The sequence below is a fragment of the Phasianus colchicus genome, chromosome 6, assembly GCF_987193195.1.
Source record: "Phasianus colchicus chromosome 6, bPhaCol1.hap1.1, whole genome shotgun sequence".
NCBI lineage: Eukaryota > Metazoa > Chordata > Aves > Galliformes > Phasianidae > Phasianus > Phasianus colchicus.
Genome location: NC_143441.1, coordinates 46,895,324 through 46,918,610, shown reverse-complemented (window position 1 = coordinate 46,918,610; position 23,287 = coordinate 46,895,324). Strand labels below are relative to the sequence as shown.

The 23,287-nt window shown below is 37.7% G+C and overlaps 1 protein-coding gene across 13 annotated transcripts in view; it reads right to left on the bottom strand.

Annotated features, from left to right (window-relative positions):
• The window catches only part of KMT2C (lysine methyltransferase 2C), a 188,261-nt gene that overhangs the window by 43,861 nt on the left and 121,113 nt on the right, over positions 1–23,287 (bottom strand). For 11 of the 13 annotated variants that reach the window (XM_090143163.1, XM_090143155.1, XM_090143156.1 and 8 more), the window contains 10 exons: positions 23,158–23,262; positions 21,955–22,136; positions 20,991–21,155; positions 20,262–20,371; positions 13,811–13,876; positions 12,170–12,382; positions 8,426–8,554; positions 6,576–6,695; positions 3,986–4,116; positions 1,406–1,592 (listed from right to left, as the gene is read on the bottom strand). In XM_090143163.1, the coding sequence (XP_089999289.1) occupies positions 1,406–1,592; positions 3,986–4,116; positions 6,576–6,695; positions 8,426–8,554; positions 12,170–12,382; positions 13,811–13,876; positions 20,262–20,371; positions 20,991–21,155; positions 21,955–22,136; positions 23,158–23,262 (1,408 nt within the window). The remainder of the gene's footprint in view (positions 1–1,405; positions 1,593–3,985; positions 4,117–6,575; positions 6,696–8,425; positions 8,555–12,169; positions 12,383–13,810; positions 13,877–20,261; positions 20,372–20,990; positions 21,156–21,954; positions 22,137–23,157; positions 23,263–23,287) is intronic. The other 2 variants (XM_090143158.1, XM_090143162.1) reach the window with 2 other exon arrangements.

Sequence of the window (23,287 nt, the reverse complement as noted above, 5' to 3'; positions counted from 1 at the left end):
TCTTATGGCCAGAAAATACTGTCCTTTGAGCCTCTCATATAAAATGGGAAAGACAGTAGGTTATCCACATCAGTGGTTGCTAGTAATTTACATATTTTCTAATAACCACACCCTTATAATTTATTTCTATATAAAAATAAGATGAAATTATGAAGTTTTACAACTTTGTTTATTCAAAGAACGTGCTTTAAAAAATTCTCCCTTTTTAATCTCCTTTTTCTTGGAAAAATAGAACATTACATAAGCATCAAGTTTGTACAATTCTAACACTTCATACTATCCTACTACATGAACATTAATGACTTTAATCATGCAGTTTGATATGGTGACAAAGACCTTTGAATCTGTACTTCTTCAAAGCATGCCTAGGTGAAAAAGTGTCTATGTAAATACATTTTCTTGCAGAGTTGGAACCAATGAAATACAGACTTTGAAACACTTCTTTTTCAGTGGTTTCCCCTTAAGGAGAATTTAACCTTTGTATTCTCTATTACTCACAATTTCCAGTGTATAACAATCAATGCTTAATTATACTATAGCCTTTTGCTTTTCACTTAGCAGGCTTTCGCTATGTAACAATCACAAATAAATGATCTCTCTGCAAAGGACTGCTGGGTGTTGGAAAGTTTAGATGGAAAAAGATGCGAGGATAAACTGAAACAAGTGTGACAAATTAACCCATGTAAAGAAGAACCAGTAACAGCTAAAAAAAATACAGAATGGTAAGACACCTCTAGCACAGAGCAAACACTACAAGACATCAAGAAAAAAAAGTATGTGGAGAAGACAGTAAAGTTTTTAATTGTTCCTTTCCATGACACTGTCCTTTCAGCAATACTTATAACCCTCTGGCTATCTGTAAATCTCTCAAATAATATCTCCAGCAAAGTTTTGCAAGAGAAAGCAAAACCAAAAGATTGCCCAGGGGCAATAAACTGTACCTTGAAAGGGTTCTCATGTTCAGAAAGGACAGGAAGAAGAGAGAAGACTGGCAGCCTAAAAGAATCTAAAACTTTAAATAAGACGAAAGGTGGATGATACTTACCTGACTAATCATCAGTACACTTCTAAAAATGCTTTTTTAATCAGAGTATTTTTGTATTCTCTTATAATGCATTTGTACATGTATTCTTGGATGGAATTCATTTTCATGAATTTTACAGATGTGAATGTTACTGTTAAACACTTTCAGATTTGTATCAAGTTCCGATTAGTCCATCAATTGCTCCTTTTGAAACAAGCAATGTCCTGGAGCTGGGTGTAACTCATTATAAACGTTACTTTGCAAGATAAAATACAGAATGCTGAAAAAGATGGCAATTGCACTTTGAAAGAAAATTGTGGACGAGTTCGAGCTGTAATAAAAACAAACTAGCAGGTTATCACTGACTTCAGCTTTGTATACCTTGAGGTCCCAGTTTCGCCTGAGCTGGAGTGGAGGTTGAGCTAAGAAGAGGGTCAGATGAAGGATCCAGGAAACTGGTGGCCAAATTTGCTTTACATGAGAGTGGAAGTGATTCTTCAGGTAAATTATCAAGGCTCATCTTGTTTTGTCTACTAGTATCTAGTAGATCTTTGCCAAAGAAAGCTTCCTGCAAGGAGGACAAAATGATTCAAAACACTCTATTGAAAAAGTTACACAAACAGCAAAGTTAAAATGAAAACATCAATGATTTTGATCTGAGTTCCACACTCTATCCTGTATGGCAGTCCTTCTTCCATGCTATGAGGTGTGGATACACTGCTTACCACTTACCTAAAGTAGCTACATAACTACCTCCATTTCACACCTTAAATTATACAGCAAAACTTCTAAGCCTCCTTACATACGTATGGCACTGTAACAATACAGTGTTATTACAAACATACAAAAATGTACGCAGCAATACATAATATATCTCAAAAAGGTTTTCAGCACTTGGAGTATTTCTTCTGGCAGAAAAATGACTGAAGAATACTACTGAACAACTTGATCATGACCAAACAAAATGTTCATGACAAACATACGCCAGAACAGTGAAAGGCTGGATTTCAACTAATATAAAATCATCCAACCAGAGATGGAGGAACAAAACACTGAATGTTAAACATATATTTCACATTCGAAATACTGTGCAACAGCTACCACTCACCTAAACCTGAGTACATGGGTAATCTGACAATAATCAGTCTAGTAAATTTTCAAGTCAATTTCTACATAACAACTTCTCCTGTTTTCATGCAGTCTTTAAAATCTTGATTTATGATACAACGGCTAGAATTAAACCATAGACTGATTTTTAGTACCAGTTTTTTTCCAGTGAGTGAAAAAAGAAACAAATATTTATTATGAATAAATGGTGCATTAAGAAAAAAATATGAGTTCTTATTAATAGCAAGGAAATGTTGCTAAAGTACTTTCTTTCCAGCTCACTTCCATGCTTATGAAATACAAATTATTTTTACAGAGACTGTGCTGCCTCCTCCCAGTTCTTTCCTTTCCAACTTGATTTAGTTTGAAGTTTGGTAAATATCTAGAAGACAATAAGGTTTTCATTAAAAAGGAGGCTGAGAAGAACAAGCCACATAATGTTCTCAGTGGAAGATATAAAGCAATTCGTTTATAAACCAGTTGAGGGCAGCTAAGTTGGTCAATCAACATTAACATCCCAGTATTTATCCACACTCGTAAGGATCAACAAACACTACTTCTTACCTCTGGGGATATCGCATTAGAAATGGGTGGGTAAAAGAGTGGGGATCATTGTGGTGGGGAGATGAAGAGCATATGAAAACACAAATCTATAAATAGATTTGTATATATATCTATAGATAGATATATATGGATTTCCCCTATAAAATCAGGTTCTATAATCTGTCAAGAAGAAGTACTGTCTAGAGTAAATGTCATTATCAGGCTAAGACATCTGACATAGATGAGTGCAGTACACGAGAAGACAAGCTGAAAATGCCTTGTGTCAGCTTAGAGAGAAAAGAAAGGCGTTCTTTTTTTTTTTCTCTCAGAACAAACAGAAGCCTATGCAATGAGAAATGACACCAGAGAGGATTTAACATCATACACTGCTTTCTCTACAAAATTAGAAACATTCCTAATAGAAAACCCAAGTCACACAGTCAGAATCAGAGAATGGCCTGGGTTGGAAGGGACTTCAAAGATCATCAAACCCCAACCCCCCTGCCACAGGCAGGGCCACCAACCTCCACATTTAATGCTAGACCAGGCTGCCCAGGGCCCCGTCCAATCTGGCCTTGAACACTTTCAGAGATGGGGCATCCACAACCTCTCTGGGCAGCCTGTGACAGTGCTTCAACACTCTCTCTGTAAAGAACTTCCCCCTCACATCCAACCTAAATCTTTCATCCTTCAACTTAAAATCATTTCCCCTTATCCTGCTGTTATCTACCCTTTCAAAGAGTTGACTCCCCTCCTGTTTATAGACTCCTTTCAGGTACTGCCTGAAGGCTGCCCCGCAGCCTTCTTTTCTCCAGGCTGAACAAACCCAGCTCCCTCAGCCTGTCCTCATAGGGGAGGTGCTCCAGTCCCCTGATCATCTTTGTGGCCTCCCTCTGGACCCTCTCCAAGAGCTCTCTGTCTTTCTTGTACTGGGGGCTCCAGACCTGGACACAGTACTCCAGATGGGGCCTCACAAGAGCAGAGTAGAGGGGAACAATCACCTCCCTGTCCCTGCTGGCCACCCCTCTTCTGATGGAGCCCAGGATACCATTTGCTTTCCAAGCTACAAGAGCACACTGCTGGCTCATGTTAAGTTCTCCACCCATTTGGACTCCCAGGTCCTTCTTTGCAGGGCTATTGCTCCTTTCAGTCTGAATATATGCCTGGAATTCCTCTGGCCCAACTGCAAAACCATTTCAATGAAAAATCGGTAGTCAGAAAAGAAATATGGTTTGAATGACCTATGACTCAACAGACACAAAGGTCTTGTATGTAAATGTTTATACACACAAAGCACAGCGAAAGTTTTACCTGCAAATAGGCAGGAAAAGTTTCTTCAAGTTTATTCTTCTTTTTCCTGTAACGTTTTTTTATTTTCTCAGTACTTTCAGAAGCTGGAGTAGACTCCTCAACTGGAGTGTCAGGCAACTGCTCTGTCCAGCCTGTAGAAGTAACAGGAACAAATAAACAAAATTTTCTTGGTCTTTCTCAAAAGGCAGAGTGGTAGCAAATCTTGCCATCTCTCTGAGGGCCTGAGTTATCTGAATTAATCTGAATATTTCTCTAGGTATCTTCTAAAGGTGACTTTCATCTAGACAGCTGTGAAACTGATCATCTGTCTGGGTTGAAGAAGTCAGAAATGTCATCTGTGACAGTAGACACATCATGATCTTATCATATCACCTGTAGGTAAACCTTCAATTTTTCTGTCTCTAACCCAACCTAAAAATGTGGTCATTTGAGAAAACTATGGGTACCATTCAACCAGCTTGAAAGAGAATTCTACTGAAGCAGCATCTCCAAAATCTACACTGCAGAATTACATGTCGATCACCTTCCTGCTTATAAACCAATCTTTCTCAAATTAGAAGTACAAATCACTTTTTAAAACCTGTAATATGGCTTGTAGAAATGATGCACAGATCAAAAAACCAGGAATCCTATCAAGTCCTTCAATAAAAATTACACGTTTATTCAGCTACCACATACAAAGCTGCACTGCATTTTTTCCTAATGAACACAAAAGAACAGTGTGTTGATCAATCATTCAATGCTTTAATTCAACACATCAGTGAAAACACCAGGGGAAGAACTAAACTTTTTAAGTCCTCCACTTCTCCCTTGCAAAAGCTAATTACAAGGAGTTAATGATCCTGGGAAGTTATTTAAAAAAATACATAATGTAGTAAAATCTGCCACACTTTGTACTACAGTCATCTCTTGCACCATATACAGGACAGTGAGTAGACTGAGGCTCACCAACACTGTGACCTCTGCGTTGTTCAAGAGAGAGCTTTTGCAGCAAAAGGAAGTGGGATATGGCAAGTGTCCCAACAGCTTTGTAAGGCTGATGAGGAAGCTCTCAGCAAGGTATGATGATTTAAAACATACAAAGATTTTCTGAGTTATTTTTTTCTTAACAAGCAATTGTGCCTGAGCAAGAAGCTTAACTGTTTAACTGAAGAATATTGCTTTTTAACAATAAGCATTGCATTGTTACTGAGAATGAGTAATTAACTTTTCAACCTTTTTCAGGTTTTTTTTTTTTTAAACTCAAAGGAGAAAATACCTATGTATCTATGTATGAATTGAAAGTTTTTAATCCAAAATTTTTCTGCAGTATCTAAAACAACTTAGCATATCACAGTTTCTACAAAGCAGGAAAACATATCTTTAACATGAATAGTGAAGAGAAAGCAAACCCTTTTTCTGAACTTTGTTCAGAAATCCAGCTACTACATTGGGTTGCAACGATTGCTGACTTCATAAAGTAGTTCTACAAAAGCAAATAAGGAAAAAAAACTATTCGGTTTTAATACTGACTACATACTGCAGTAAATATAGGTCTGCACCATGTTTCAAACTGAATAGCTCAGCAAACAGGAAAGAATAACAGCAGAAATTGAAGGCCAGAGTCCTCTAAGATAGTATCAGTCAATTTCCAGAAGCAGCTGCCTCTTTCTACTGATAATAAGAAACAGACTGAACTAAATACATTCCACATCTCACCTCAACAATACGTAAATATAATCAACATGCTATGTAGTGCACAAAAACCCAGATGGATGAAATAATTAGTCTAATTACACATAGCAAGCATGAGAACAAGTCCTAGGAGCAACACCTGACTTCTTGTTTAATGCCCAATCCACTGAATATTAAAATATCAGAGGCACCAGAGTGGTTTCATGGTGAGAAAAGAGACCTAACTAAGTAGGATTCTTCAGCCCTGGAAAAGATGACAACTGAAGGGGGGGAAATATGACACATCTAGAGAATCTTAGAGTATTACAAATTAATACTGATTTTTTTAAACATAACAAACTCTGAGACTATCTTACGAAACTCTCACATATCCAGTTTAAAATGAACAAAGGTAATTACTTTTTCATACAACAATAAAAATATCATTGAACTCACTAGTACAGGATTCACAGAGCATAAACAGATGCATAAAAAAGCTCTAACATCTTTGTGTAACATGCAACATTGGTGAATATTAAAACTCATGATCCAGAAGATAACTCTAGATCTACATGATATCTGAAGAAAGGCTTATCAGAAGAATTGCTCTCATCCTTCCTCATTTCTTACACTTTTTTCTATCTTCTACTTGTCTAAGCTAGAGCTCTGACACAACACAACAGTCCCTACAATTCACACTGTTTAGCTTTAACAACAGCCTGCAATTGTTTCAATTTCTTTGTAAATCATGGGCTCTGCCAGAACTGTATGTGCGTAGGAATGAGTATTTTCAGTTCATTAAAAAAAGTCATCACAACAAACACTAAAAACTGCTTCCTTCACATTACATCTTCAGAAAGTACCATACATTGTAAGTTGCACTATTTTTACTTTACTATGCATGAACAAAAAATTAAAAGCAAATTTCTGCACTTACCCTCATCTCTGCCAGGCAACTGCTCAGAAACAGATCCAGAAGAATCTTTCCTAGAGAGAGATCTTTTAGTCTTCCCCTGCCCTGTACGACTTCTTTGACGTACCATAAATCCACCAATACCTAAAAAGGAAGCAAAATTTCAATATACTGATTAAAACTGTATTTCACAGCAAGAATGAGAGCCAGGATTATTCTGCAGGTAAAAGGGACAACTGCATCTAGAGATGAACAAATCCTACGTACCTGAGGAGTTTTCATTTCTTAATTTTTATGTCTCAGTGGGTATATATGTAATTATCAGTAAGGATCAGAATTTTAGGACTTTAATACGTCTGCAAGAAGATTAAATCACCAAACCTGGTGACTTTCAGACACTGGTTCTCTCCTCCCTTGGCAAGCTGATGAATTGCTAAAATTAGTCAATCTACTAAATGAAACCTATTAAAGAACATTAAGGGGTCATAAGAAAATTCAAATTGCTCTGGAGAGCTCACCACTCCAAATGACAGTATTATAAGGATGTACCACATAATGAAAAGATAATTAACCAACACGATACTGGCTGAAACTCCAGAATCCTTCACTAATGATTGACTGCAATGCTCTTGGTCCTTTACAGTTGGTCTATAGGTACGTACATGCATCAAACTCAGGTTTGTTAAATTTTTCAGGGAAACTGTTGGCTGCAGAAAACTAACAGATGGCTGCTTAACAACTCATGATCCAAAATCACTATGAGCAAATGAAGCTCTCTTCTCTTGAGGACGAGTCAGTGGAAATAAATGGCTTATTGAGATATATTACTTGTAGAGATACAGGAGCTCTCTGTTCAGAGCTGTGGGTTTGCACACCATTTCCATATGGTGCCCCCATCATGGAAGGCAGAATGCACATGGGCCTGACCTGTTGAGACAGGACTCTTGCACAGCACTGGGGAGGGAAAATGGTGGAAAAAGCTGTTTAACTACTGATAGAGAAGCAAGTGAAGCTGGATCGTGTTCTAACTCCTGCTTCCTTTCTCTTCCTCTGCTATCTTCATAATCAGAGGATACGGCCATCACAGTAAGAAGGATGGGTGTGTCTGTTGAAATGAGTATTTGTGACTGCAACGACTACAATCTGCTCATCATCCCACACCAGTGAGAGGCTGCATAATGAAAAACAAAAGCAGCACTAGCACAGACACTGAGGAGTGTGATGTAGGGGCTCCTCAAAAAGGCAACTTTTGTCTAAGGACACCTTATTTATTATCTTGGGTTCAGAATGAGACCTAAAAGAAACAGAGCTACATTCTACACAGTCACTCAGGTATCGTCTGTCAAGAGACAGCTCAAGAGGTTCTGCATTCATGACACAAGTTATTCCACACAATAATTAACAGCTGATGGCACTGATAAATTAAAATAACTGAATTCCATCCAATGAATGCATTCATAAAGTTAATTGTCAGAAGTACTCCACAAATGTTGAGCACGTTACTCTTATCAACGATTTCAGAAAGTAAGATACCAGTGGAAAGTTCTCTGAAATTCAGATACTTCAAGATGTATACACACTCACAAACTGGTCTCCATTGATGATATAAATGGAGTACATTTTCCTATTGAGTTAAGAATCAGTAACAAGGTATAGATTCAAACTACAAATCACTAATTGACAACATATTATTGCAGCTGTACTACTATGCAGCAACCTTTGGAAAAGTATTTGGTAAAAAACTTTAAAACAATAAAACCACCAGTTAGCAAGAGAACACTTCATAATTTCACATTTTTTCCTATTCTTTTTTTTAACGATACGGAAAAAAAGAGCTAAACGAGTGACACAATTATGTAAATTGTGTGTCCTACCAGGTCTGTATGGTTTTCGCTTTCTTTTTTTAATCCCATCAGCTCCTTCTGCCACTTTGGTATCATCATCCACAGCTTCCCGTTCTGGGCTGGAATCGGATTTCCCATCGCAATCCATAAGATCACCCTCTGCAGAAAAGATACAATGCTAAGTTCAACTGGAAAAGGGGGGGAAGACATTTTCCCAAACTGCACACATCTCAATGTTTCCTCAACAATTATTGAGAATAACAGTTTTTCTCAGGAGGATGATAAATAGCCATGCTCTTTTGACACTTGTGAGAAAGCCACCTGACTACACAAAGACCCAGCATATACCTTAATTTCCTGTGAGGTTATATCAACACCAGTGACTAAACACTATCATTATTACATGTGAATCTTGAGATTTATCACTTTAGGCACCTCTTTCAGTACCCTGTGCTGCATTTTCCAAGCATTTAAGCAATTTCTAACAATACACTGAGGAATACATCTAACTTGCAAGATAGATTTTGTTTACCTTCCACCTAAGTTATGTTTGGTTGAGTTTGTTTTCATTGCAAAGACAGGCTGAAAAAATACAGCCTATAGATGGAAAATAATATATAATGACTCTTAGTATGAAGGGTTCTTGACTTGAAGCTGTGTGACTGACTGAAAGCAGACTTACTTATGCACAGGAGTTTGACTTATATAACAGAAAATTCAACCCAACAGAAATACTCAGCTTTTAAGACAAAGATCACAATTTCGAGTTTATATTCTACAGGACTGCAGGTCAAAAACAGATAAGAGCATTAATAAGCCTTTAGTGTTGAAGAGAAACTCAGTTAATTCTGTTTCTGGCATCCCTAAAGTGTGATTATAATAATGACCTTACATCTTCATTAAGTTGTGAAGTTTTTGAAATACCTAGGGTAAATATACAATAGTCCCTGGAAAAAAATAGCAAAATACAAATTTTCTGCTTTGTATTTATGCATACATTTGTGAATAGGAGAAATATAGTTCAAGAAATATAGCCTTGTAGTCTACTCAGTCCTACTACAGACAGAAGTGGACCATAATACCACGTCAGCTGTGGTACAATTACAACTCTTGCTCTTTCAAAGGCTCCATCACTGACTTTTCAATCACAGAATGGTTTGAGTTGGAAGAGACCTTAAAAACCACACATTTCCAGCCCCACAAGATCAGGCTGTGCAGGGCCCCATCTAACCTAGCCTCCATCTAACCTAGCACCACCAAGGATGGGGCAACCAGTTCCAGTGCCTCATCACCCTCAGAGTGAAAAAAATCTTATTTGTATCTAATGCAAACCCAGACTCTTTCAGTTTAAAACCATCGTCCCTGGTCCTGTCAATACACACCCTGAAAAAATGTCCCCATCCAGCTTTCCTGTAGGCCCCTTTACGTTCTTACTTGGGCTGCTCTCCATCCATTCATCCCCCAGTCTGTACCAATGTTTGGGATTGCCCTGGCCCAAGCACTGCACCTTGCACTTGGTCTTGTTAAACTTCAAGAGGTTCATGTGGGCCCACTCCTCAAGCCTGTCCTGGCCCTCTGGATCTCCTTCCTTCCTTCTATTGTATCAACTGCACCACTCAACTTGGTGACGTCCACACCATTTGTATTTACCTGGATTTACTGAACCACACTGCTTCAATCAGAGCAGCAGCATAGCCTTATTCAGCTTGATGCCCACACAAAAACTTCAGTCTTTCAGAGAACAGGGACTGATCCACTCTTCAGAGTGCATGTAGTACTGACTAGAGATTCCAGGAAACCCAGCCAGTCTACCATTTACATACAGTTACAGCCACACGTGAACACGCTTTGGTTCTCAGTACATAAAAAAATCATCTATGGAACACGCACATAAACTTTGGTTGCTTTTTTCCAGGGGAAGTGAAAAACAAAACCAAAACAATAAAATCAAAACCAACAACAACAAACAAAAAAACCAACACAACAGAAGAAATCCAGAACTGAAATTAAAGTCCGTGGAAGCTTTGATTCTATCATCATACCCTGCTATTACATTTAAGTATCTCGGTATCTAGTAGAAAAGGGTATATATAAAAGTCAACAAGCAGGTAAGAAAGTTATCATTGTTAAATAGAATACAAGCACACAGTTGTAGAAGTAAAGATGATCAACCATTGTGAAAGAACAAGATAAGTGGTTACTTCTCTGTCTTGATGCCTTCAAACCAAAACTGAAAGCATTTTTCCTTTCAACAACCCACTTGGTGGACTGTACGAAGCCATGAGATGAATAAGAGTCAGAGTAGTGGTATGATAATATACCAAACACTGTGATTTCCAAAGAAAACAATAGAAAATCTACTACTTAACTGTTTCAAAGGCTATAAGCAAAGGGAACCTACTATTTAAAAAAAACTATAGTCAGTAGCAGAAGGTTAAGAATGTGCTAATCAAACAACAGGAACAATACTTACATCAACAAGTTAAGATGGAAACTATGTTGACGGTTGAACTACCCAGTTATCTCAAGCACACACTCTGTATCTAAAAAAAGCTTCTTATGACATTTAATCTGATTAACAACAAGGCAATGTTGCATAAACAGAGCCCTTTAGATTGTGGTGATGTGGGGTGCCTATGTTCCACTCGTAACAGAGACCTGCATGACTAATGTAATAACTTTCACACCTGCTGTTCCAGTAAGCCTTTCCTCAGGCCATGGATTAACACCAATCCTACCAACATACTTATCAGAATATACAGCCAGACTATGGCAAAGAGGATGGGAGAATGGTATTGCACCATGCTGGATGCTGTTTCTACTGCTTAAGAGTGAGGATTTAAAGTATAAAGAAGGTTGCTTACTCCTAGGGGCTTCTTTTCTCTCCCTCAACTCCCACCTTCAGGCTGCTGTGCTCACTTCACTTTGAGAGAAGGAGATGAGAATGAATACTGCTGGCCCCTGTGACACAAGTCTGCTCCATGCTCAAATATGCAGTTGAAGGAGCTCTCCTAAAGGCTTCTACAATTTACTAAAATCTCATTCCCATGCACAGAATGAGGTGGTTGGATAGGCAAGTGCTAGCCCAGACCCCTTCATCCCTCGCCAGTCTGAGATGTTCTGCAAGCACTGTTAACTTGCCTCTTACCTCCAAATTAAATGGATACTCTACCGTGGAAACTGAAACCATTTGGCAGGTCTCTACGTACAGTGTCATCAACCTGAACAAGAGCATCTCAGAACTCACTTCCAAACTCAAATTCTGTCTTAAATTCTACTTTGGAGATAAAGACAAACAAAAAGTATTTTTCTCCCCTCAGTTCAGCCCACCTTATAAAAGAAATACTCCAAGTAAAGAGCTATTTCACGTTCTCCTTAGTTTCAAATACAGGCCTTCAAGGAATCTACTGCTGAGCCAACGGCACCATTTTTCAAATGGCGTTCACACTGTTGAGAGCCTCAAAATGCACTTGTACTCAGTAAATGCACAGTATTCCCTAAAGTAATCCAACGATCAAAGAGGCAATTCCTATTTCCAGTGTTGCCAGCCTCAGAAAAGCGTTTTGCATGGCATGGATGACAAAAACAGAACAATGGTAAGAAAATCCCTGGACTGTTCAACAGCAAATCATAACTACTGTCCAAGCAATTCCCACAGATCATTCAGTACAGAATTTACAAAAATGAGTGTTACAAATTCTCCTAGGGATGTATGCAACGTACACATGTAGTGCAGCACTCAACATACAAGACAGGCCAAAAGAACATTGCTACCTCTACTGTCATCCATCTCGCCATCTCTTGAGTGTTCTGACTGGGCATCTGGGGGTGTCTGAAGCACAGCCACACTGTTCTGATTTATAATCTTCAATTTAAGCTTTGGTTTCGTCCGTTTTCTTCTAGGTACTGTGACTGTTAGGCTCTGTAACTGAGACATGCCGGATTCTGTCAAGCAGACTCCATCCTGTGTGTATGTCTTCGGTGGGTCTATAAAAGTTAAATGAATCATAACAGCAATATAAAACTCTTTAATTTACAAGTCTTAGATCTTTAGGAACAGCACTTTTAAGAGTTAATAATTCACATGTATGGAACTGATTCATGAGTGAGGAAGTCAGTATAAATAAAACAGAGAGATATGATACTGTCTTACATGTTACAGTTACAGCTTTATAATTCAGTCTGATGTCAAATCCAGCAACCATCCATTACATTGCTACAGAACAACTTACATCCAGAATTCATTAGACAGAACTATTTGATTATGGAAACTGGTGCCTTACAGGGCATTTGCGTATCCCTGACACAGAAAAATCTGTGTTAGCAAGTCTTAGTTTGGGTCCTTGCTGTTTAACAGCCAAAGCCCTCAGCAATACATGTTGTAACTCAGCTTTACTCTTGTAGAACTCTCAGTGAATCAAGCAAATAATTAACCCTCTTTTATAGGTAGACAAAAAATAAACTATATCAAGTGAATGGCTCAAGACCTGTATGTAAACTGAGTAGAACTCAAGTCTCCCAAGACCTGCAAGACTTCTACCTCCTGAAGCTGTTGCATGACAACTGAGTCTGATAAATTCTTTACATCATTCCTTGCTTCACAGTGTAGAAAGACACTGCTGTCTCAGCCATCTGCTCCAGCAACTGCAACTAGAAGTTTGGGAACTTTCTGGGTATGCGCAGTAATGAAGAGGCTGCAATGATGCTTCTGCACTTTGAGCCCAATTGCATAGTGACTGGATAACATAATTTTTGAAAACATCTGAACATCATAACTTCAGCTCTCTTTAACAACAAATATTTTCTTATGTAGCATCCTGCACCCCAAAACACAGCTGCTTCTGAATGCAATTCTTCATAGATGATTGCTTTCTTAAGTTGAACTAAGAAAGAGTGCATAAAAAAACTGCATGTTTTTTCAGATATCGGAGGGGACAAACTTCTCTCAGAACTACACCTACCAGGATCAAGCAGAATAAAATCCTGACATGATGGAAACTATCCTAACATGATGAAAGTGTTAGGGACTATGATAAAAAACTACTTGTCAGTAGGCTTGTCAAGATTGTAAATTCCTAGCATACACTAGACAAATACAGAAAAGTTGTGTCCTCCTACAATTTCATCCTTTATGTATTTTTAACTCAGCTAAACTGTGTTATCTTTTACTGCTAATATTAAGGCAAGCAACTAAGTCTGCAGAATCAAAGCACAATCTCAGGTTATTAATATAGCATGGGTATGGCAAGCAAAAGAGAAGAAAGAAAGTAGAAAAAAAATGAAAAGCATGCTGTGATAATTGGAAGGATAGTTAATGTCATGTGTTATAAAAACAAAAAGGAATTTTTGCCTGATGTAAAAGTATACCCTTACAATATGCTAAATGATCAAAGATTAAGTATTTATATTTTTTACCTAGTTCTTTTGATTTTGAAATAATCTGAGCTCCAACTGATGAATCACAACAGTCCAAAGAAGGCACTGAAAAATATAAGGAAAATCATTTCAACTTTTAAAAAGCGTGACTTGATTTAACTGAAACTCTCAAGTAGTTTTCCTTCGAACTGTTCTGTTAAACTCCCTAATAAATGCTGTTGGCAACTTCCACCAGCACCTTTAAAAAAAAGCTTTTCAGTGTCCCAGAAGATGTGACTACAAAACAAGCCTGGCATCAGCTGAAGTTCTCCAATTCGCCTGAGCCAAGAAAGGCACTGGGAAAGCACTGAACATGATGACAAATCATCTCCGCCTACTGGACCACAGGCAAACACAAGCACTGGATCTAGCGGATTTTAAGGTAACCCCTACGCTACTCACGTTATCCAGGTTTTGCTGAATAACAGGAGGACTTTATGAACAAGTATCACTTGCTGTTTTATCTTCCCAGAAGTGGTAGGTGACTCCAACAGCTTTGTGCACTGACTTCTAGCTGTGTCTATGCTGTCAGATGTCTTATATACCAGAAACAAAGTAAGGCTGATACAGCATCCTAGAGCAGATGAGATGTGACTTGTTCATGTTAGAAAGGTTCATTCTTATTCAAAATTAAAATACTGACCAATGGAACAGTAGAAGCTCCATTTCAAAATTGTGCCTTGCATGCTTCAGAGAACAAATGATGATCAAAATGTCCTCTGGTGCTAGCATACTACTGCTGCAGGTAGAAATGTTTCTCTCATCTGCATTAATTACAATAACTCTAATCACGCTTCACTAACCTGTCATATGTACATTAGATTTTTAATATTAGTAGTAACTTTATAGAGATTATGTAGACAGTAAGTCCAGGGAAAATTAGAAGCTTTTATCTCACACTGAGAATTAAAACAAACAAAAAAACAGTTAGTTTGACATGGTTAGCATTACTATACATTCAATGTTTATTCACTTTTTTTTTTTTTTCCCCTAAAAATCTTAGCTAGGCTGAGTTTAACTCTTGGACAAACATCCAGTGTTTTACTTTTGCATCTACTACACAAGCCCAGACCAGTGAGGGAAAGCATGTGAGGAAGGTTCATGTTTCTCAGACCAGTTGCATGTGTGCTCCAATCTCACACATAAATCTGGGAGACAAAGGCAAGACTAAGAAAAGAACAAGCTTCCAAATAACGTTAACGCTTTGTTAAATACAAAACAAGGATGTAGTGGATACAAAATCTAGAGAATGTTTTTCTACGCATACATAAGAAATAAGGAAACAAAATATGTCTTCAAGAATTGTAGTCCTCTGGAAGTTTTATGGAAAGTGTAACTACAGAAAATTAGGAAATGTAAGGAGCCCATGAGCATTACTGAAAAACTGATACACACAGAAGGAAAAAGCACGGAAGAAACAAAAGTGAAAATGACATTTTGAAGGAGATACTAAGCTGCAGGGAAGCAAAAAAACACATGGGACAAGCTGCAGGATGGAAGACACTCACAAACTCTGAACTGGAATAGAAAAAGGCAAATACTAAGAGATAATCAAAGGCAGAAGTGGTATCTTCTGATTTTTCTGTTGTTTACAAGTTGTTTTAAGTCAGAGTTAACAACTATTGAACTGGACTCTAAGGTAAGCAAAAAATTCACAGAGATCACTGTGAACAGAAATTTGGTGTCCTAATACAAAAGTCGTACAACACGGAGTCTTCATCCATGTCAGACTGAACAAATTCAGTGCTGGAGACTGAACAGACTTGAAATAGACAAACAAGCTGACAGCAACCAAAGTGAGGACTTCAGAGACTGGCCCAAAGAAGATGCACAATGTTTGAAGACAGTATTGAGCAAATTTCCATAAAAGGAGCTAATTAGAGTGCAGAGAAAAGATTAAATCAATAAAATGGATAATAGAAAAAAAAAGAATTCCAAGTCAGACTAAGATGGTTCAAAGGAAAAAAATACTCCTTAAAAAATAGAACAAAGAAAGGACAGTGCTTTCTGATCAACTCAGATGTTCAACCAAAATTATATGGTTATTTTCCAAAGGGTCTAAAACCTGCTGAATGATATGCAGCATCCAGCAGCCTCAGTAAAAAAAAAAAAAGTGCACAAAGTCCAATATGACAAGAATAATCACAGTTCAAAATGAAAGGTGGCTGCAATTTAAAGGCTGCAATGGAAAGGAATAATTCTAGGAAAAAAATGAAATCAGCATAAGGGACAGTACAAAGTGGTCGATGTGGAGACACAAAACCTGAGTAATATTAGATGCCTACATAACTACGAGTGCGATGCAGGGATTTATGTGCAAATACTATGACATACAAGAACCTAACAGCTGAAATAATAAACACGCCAAGTAATTAAAATTTAAAATTTTAGCTCCTAATTTTGTAAGTACAGGATACAGAAGCAATGCAAAGTACACACAGTAAGTCTTACATTACCACATGAGCTGTAACTAGCTGTTACATGCATTTGCATTCAGATCTCCTTAGCTGTTCCCACTAAAAAAAAAACAGGCAGAACTGAAGGGATGGAATTTATGGATGAGGCTTCCATAAGGGGAGCCACGTTGTACAATGGTAAAAGGCAGAAATGATGGCTAGATGGTTTAGAGTTGCTTGTCTGGGAGAGAGTATGATTGCAGGAGTGAGAAATGCACATCTCCATCCTGAACGTGAGGTACTATAGCACAAAGGCTGCTGCTACCTACATCAGCTGCCAGTACTTCAGTCATGGTAACACTAAAAATAATCCTGATAACTTTCAAAGTTCTTATTAATTAAAAAGTTATTATTAATTCAAAAAGTACCAGGAAAGGGGGAGCAGATCTTAGATGTCATTTCACAGCACATATGGTCCTGCCTGACAAAACTAATCTCCTCCAAGATGACTTGCTTAGTAGATGAGGGAGAGGCTGTGGATGTTTCTTACCTGGATTTTAACTAAGTTATTAATGCTGTTTCCAATAGTATTCTCCTCCCAAAAATTGGCTTGTGGCCTAGATGGGTGTACTGTTTTGTTGGGTGAAGAACTGGCTGGTTGGCAGGGTGCAAAGAGTCCTGGTGAACAGAGTTTAGTCCAATTGGCAGCTGGTCACCAGTAGTGCACCCCAGTACTGAGCCTTGGAGCCAGTTTTGTTCTACATTTTTATCAGTGATCTGGATGAGGGAATTGAGTTCACTCTCATAAACTCACAGATGATACCAAGTTAGGCAGGAAGGCTCTGTAGAGGATCTGGATAGGCTGGATTGAGGGGCTGAGCCCAACTGCATGACATTCCGGTCCTGTACTTGGGTGATAAAAACCTGATGCAACAGTATGGGGTGGGACAAGACCAGCTGGAAAGTTGCCTGGCAGAGGACCTAGGGGTGTTGGTCAACAGCTGGCTGAAAATGAGCCAAGAGTGTGCCCAAGTGGCCAAGAAAGCCAACGGCATCATGGCCTGCATCAGAAAAAGTGTGGCCAGTAGGACTAGAGAAATTACTGTTCCCTTGAACACATTGGTGAGATCATGCCTCAAATATTGTGTTCATTTTTAAGCCCCTCACTGTAATGATATTGAGTTGCTTGAGCATGTTCAGAGAAAATCAACAAAGTTAGTGAAGGTACTAGAAAACCGAACTGAGGTTGTTTAGTCTGGAGAAAAGGAGGCTGAGAGGGAACCACATTGCTCTCCACAACTATCTCAAAGGAGGCTGCAGTGCTTTTCTCAGGTGATAGGATGTGACAAAACGGTCTCAAGTTGAGCCAAGGGAGGCCTAGATTGTGTATCAGGAAGAATTTCTTCATGGAAGGAGTGGCCAAGCATTGGAACAGGCTGCCCAGGGAAGTGGTTGAGTCCTCATCTCTAGACATATTAAAGTGATATGTGAATGTGACACTAATGGACATGGCACCATGGACATGGATGGGAATCAGCAGACCAGGCTCATGGTCAGATCTGGTGATCTTGAAGGTCTTTTTCAACCTAGATAATTCCACGATTCTTTATTTTAATATGAGACCATATTAAAAACAATGATGAAATGCTGATCAAAGATGTGTATTGCAAAATAATATACAAATTAAGACTTATGGCACACTTTGGAACAAATTTTACCATCTGCTGGCTGTAGATATTTATGTACGCCCAAAAAGAAAAACTATTTATATTTTATTCCTATTTCATGAAGATGACTTTAAGATTATCAGATACATATCTGATATTCTTAAGATGACATAGACAAGAACTCTTAAAGTTCTTGTTTTCTAAAGAGAGAAAACTGGAAGCTCTTTCTCAATACGTACATTCTAGAAGATATTTACTTACTACCAACAACTACCTACTTTCCAGCTGCTATGCAGTGATAAGTTACTAGGTTGAAGGGCTCTTGATTCATTTCAAATAAAGTAGTAGAGAAAATTGTAATAATATTTGCAACACATTAATATCCTCTGTGGTACATCAGATGGAAAGAGAAAGAACCATCTCAATAAAATTACCATATGGTATGCTCTAAGAAACTTTATGCTATTAGCATTTGATTCTCTCATCTTGAAACAAAAAACTACACAGAATTTTCAAATGTAGAAAAATTAACAGAACACTGAAACATTTCATATAAAAGTACATGCAAATATTTCTAGAACATGCATCAAATGATATATTTAGACATGCAACGGTGCAAATGTACACACGTTAGAGTTATTACACATACTGAGTCAAAATGACAAAGAAAAAGCGGATAAACTTGTCTCATAAGAGAGCTGAGCAGAAATTGCAAAGAAGAGTGGGGAACTTTCTAACAGGTCTTGCTGGACTGGTTCCTATTCCTCAGAAAATGAACCTACACATCTTCACGGTGGTTTCAGAAAGGACTCTTTCAGGAGCCAGTTTAGGCTTGGAAGTTGAACATCTGATACCACCTTCTGAAGTTGTTCCACATACCGAATTATGAACCTTATTATCACCAAAACACTAGTTCTGTAAGCTTGTAAGTAAAAGGAAAAGGTAGTATTCCTTACTTGGACATATGTGTTTAAGTGTCCAAACATTATTACCAAAAGAAACAGAAAATTGTTATATTTCCTTGGTTTTCCCACTTAGAAAACTGATTTCGTTTTGAATTTGAGAAAGTAGAGCTCACACATGAAGCAAGTTGTAGAAATATGTAAGTACATGTAATCTTTACTTCAACAATGACACAAGTGGGATACTTAGAAGTGTTCCACAACCACACACATATAGTTGATCAACTTATACAAGCAAATATATAACTTTCCAATCATTAAGTTACAATTACTGCCACATTGTTATGAGGACAGGAGGTATAAAGGAAGTTCAGATCTCTGCTGAACTTTTCTTGGCAGACCTCTCAAATACAAGCCTTGTGGTGTAATCAACCTTTTATCTCAATCTTACCCCTGGTGTTCTGTTCTTTAAACGTCTGCTTGGTTCTTGTTCCCTCCTTCTACCATGTTCTCAAAATCTGATGACACTCTCAATAAAGGGTTAACATGAACACATTACCATACTATTATTCTGAAAATGTGTAGAGGTGTCAGTGTTCTATTAAAGCAACAGACTGAAGCAGACACTCCTGTGTGCTGACACGCAGAGAAAACAGACCCAGGATACTATTCTTGTAGCAAGACCATAAATCATCTAATAGGCCAATCTAATTGCTGACAAGCTACTCACTATAAAATTAACCAGTACCATCCCACAGAACCAGATGGTGTAGTTGTACTCAAAGAGAAAAACCACAGTAACCTCAGCTCCTGAAGTACCAGTGCTGTGAAATTGCATACTACAGACAAGGAAGTCGGTATGTTTCCTGAAAACATGTCCAGAGGAGACGAAAATTCATTAGAAATATGTATTTTAACTAACAAAAACATGGAGAATCTCAAGCAGGGAAACATGGAGATATTTTTTAATATCACATCTAGGGAACTATAGGTCTTAAATACTGGGAGAGCTGAGGGGGTGGCATTAATAAATTATAAGATTGGAGGGAAAAAATGCTTATATGGACTGTTGTTACAGATACTGCTGCTTCAGAAGGCTTCAAAGTATTGATATATGGAATGTTTTTCTGCACAGAATTTATTTCAATATTCTTCAATTAAGATCGTTCTTCCTTCCTCTTGACAAAGTGAGATGCATTTATCCCTTTCAATATCAGACGTTTTTAGTCCTTTGCCCAAATTATCTTCACTAAATCTGTCAAGAATTCTCCCTGACAGGTTGTCTTTGGCTGCAGAGATGGCTTTGCAGCCAATTACTAGAGGGTGAGAAAGAGCTGAGGACATTTCCAGGATGCCCTTAAAATAAAAATAAAGATCTTGCTTCTACAACAAGCCAACTCTCCATAACAGAAAAGAACCATAACCCATTCCCAAACCTATTTATTGCAGTGTGCAGTCCTGCCATTGGTTTCAATTGTCTTCTTACCGTTTGTTGGTGGTATGTATGGCCTACAAATGGTACAGTCAAAACCCATATCAGCTATGTTTTCCACTTCCTCCTCTGTGTTTAAGTTCTGACAGATTGCATGCATCCATCTAGAAATTAAGTGGGGGAAAAAATACAATTTAAAGGAAATATGTGGTGTTTTAGGAGACCTAAATATCAGTATATGGTCCAAGTAAATGTGAAATACTTGCTTAATTTAAATTTTAATAGGGAGAAAGGATGAAATAGGTTCTCCATACACAACATTCTTCTATAGTGGTGTGTGTTAAATACTGTATATAGACTACCAGATTATCTATTTCCCTTCACAGGAAGGAAAACTTTATAAAGCAATGTACCAGAAGCAAATATATCTTGGTATTATAATTTCTCCCTATATTTGAAATCATTTTAACTACTCATTTGATACAACATAATCTAGATCTAGCCTCACCACAACAGTCTTATGAGGTAAAGTAGTTATATTTTATTTTTACAGACAGGGAAGATGAGGCACAAAGTGATTAATTAATTTGCCCAGAGTCATGTAATAAAATCCATAGTACAACTAGGAATGAAATTAAAAAAAAAAACACTTCTGAGATTCAGTCCAGTGTTCTTTACCACAAGACCATTCCCTTCATCTTTATGCTTTTATACTGGGGGAAAAAATAAAAAATAAAATGAGCTTTAAGCAGAAAAAGCCTGCAGAACAGCAGTGATCCTTACCGATCGCATTGTCTACACTGAATTATAAGCTCTTCATCCCTGTAAGTGCGGTAACAGATTGGGCAGGTTGACAAACTTGCACAGGGAGCACACTGCGTGTAATTGTTTTGCCATTCGCATCTTAAACCTGGTGAAGTTGCTCCACAGTGTCTGCACCAGACACACCTGCAGAAAAGACAGAACGATCTGTTACTTTCAGTTCGCGAGACAACTGTTCTGTGGCTTTAAAGCTCTCCTAACTTAGAACTGGGTAAATAATTCAGTTTTAGGTCACAAACTAGTTCCATGGGAGGAAATAAGTTTATTTCAGGTCAAAATATTTTATTTGAATGAAGAATTATTGTTTAGATTTTGAACATTACTGTATTTTTCATAATTTTTTAAACGTTTCCTAAGTAAGAAGACCTTTCAATCTGCAAAAACAGGCAGATGGGTGTATGTAACAGTTTAACAAGGTCAGAGCAGTGCCTGCTTCCAGTTGCCATTTACCATGAGACACTTAGCCACACAGATGTCTATTTGGTTTGTATTTCACCCAAATAACATGAATGGTTTTCAGAGGGTTTTACTTTAGAGCAATTTGGTGTAATGCCACTTAATTTATCTTATTGTTGCAGTGAATGTAGATTAGTGGCTTTTTTTGTCTAGAAGTTTCAAAATAAATACCGTCCACCTCTACTTATGTGGCTTCCGGTATGAAGAAAGGTTATTAAGAGAAGGTAACAACAATTTCCATAGAATCACAGAATCACTCAGGTTGGAAAAGACCTTCAAAAGCATCAAGTCCAACCACAACCTAATCTAACCATACTGAATTGATAACTAAATGAAACAAAGCAAAAGTATCTTGTTTGTTTCAATACACTTGACTCAAATACAATTACAGTTAAACTGACATTGCAAATATAAAGTGACAAAATGGAACAAAAAAGGCCAGCATTTCTGATACCAGAACCAAACACACCATTTGCACTTCCAGCCTCCTTTTGGAACAGTCTGCAGGGGTGGATCCAAGCAGTAAGTGTGGTAACTGATGTCGCAGTCATCACAGAGAAGCAGCCTTCCTGGGTCTGTAGCTTTCCCACAGGCTTCACATACCGTGCACTCCAGGCACCTCCAGCCTTTACTAAGCACCACTTTAGTAATCTGCAAATGGCAAGGTGAAAATAATTTGAACTCTGCTCTGTGAAATACAACCAGTGCATAAATTAAGGCCTGGCTACAGGGTGCTCTACCACTCACACTAACCACATCACAAGTAGCCATTTCTCAATTAGGCTTTTTGGAGTTCCACTAAGTGGGAATGGAACAAATAGAAAAGAACTGTGTGGACTTGCTGATACTCTGCAGGAATACAAATTCAGAATGTCAGAGAATACATACTGTGCTAGGTCTACATGTAGGGCAGTATCACCCTGTGATAGCCAATGCTGAGTTTTCAGTCACCTAAAGCAAATTTACTGAGGTCCAATAATGTAAAAGTAGCATACAAATGTAAAAACCAGACTACAGCTGCATGAAAAATGCATGACGATGATATGATGTTTTGTAAAGTACATTTTAAATAATGTTCTGTGATGTGTTTGAAGAAGTCCCAGTTTTACATACATGTACTTGTATAGTAAGTAGCATATAGCTTATATATTGGAATAAATAGCTTATTATCTGCTTACTAAGTCAACTCATACCATTCAAATTTAATTTTCACACATTCTCTCCTAGACTAATGAAAGAAAAATGTATTAATTAACCACTCCAACTGCTGTCAATTCTGACAGCCAACAGACAAATTGAATCAACCAAACCTTATGCCCCTAGTAAATGAAGATGCATTACATTTTTTTTCTTTGTTTTTAATTTTGCTTGTATTTAGCTTCTAAGCTGATATCTCAAACTGTTATTTTAACCAACTGCTGGATAATCAGTACTATTTATGGTTGTGAAATTACAAAAAGGTTAATTTCTCTTGAGGCAATGCATACTATAAAATGGCATTTAATTAAAGTCTTTCACAAGTTGCATACAAATAATGGTCACATTAGCTGAAGAATATCTAACAAGTTAATGACTCCCTTAATTACCACAAAACCAAAGGCAGCATAGTGCTATTAAAGTACAATATGAAAACAGTGTAATTAAGTAATCTCTTAAATAACAAAGCACTCACCTTAATACTGACACAGTATGGATGGTAACACTGACCGCATTGAGAACAGGCAAGCAATCTGCCCTCAGCACCTTGGCCAAAACTCCCACACACTACACACATATCCTGAAATTATAGAAAAGCGTAGATT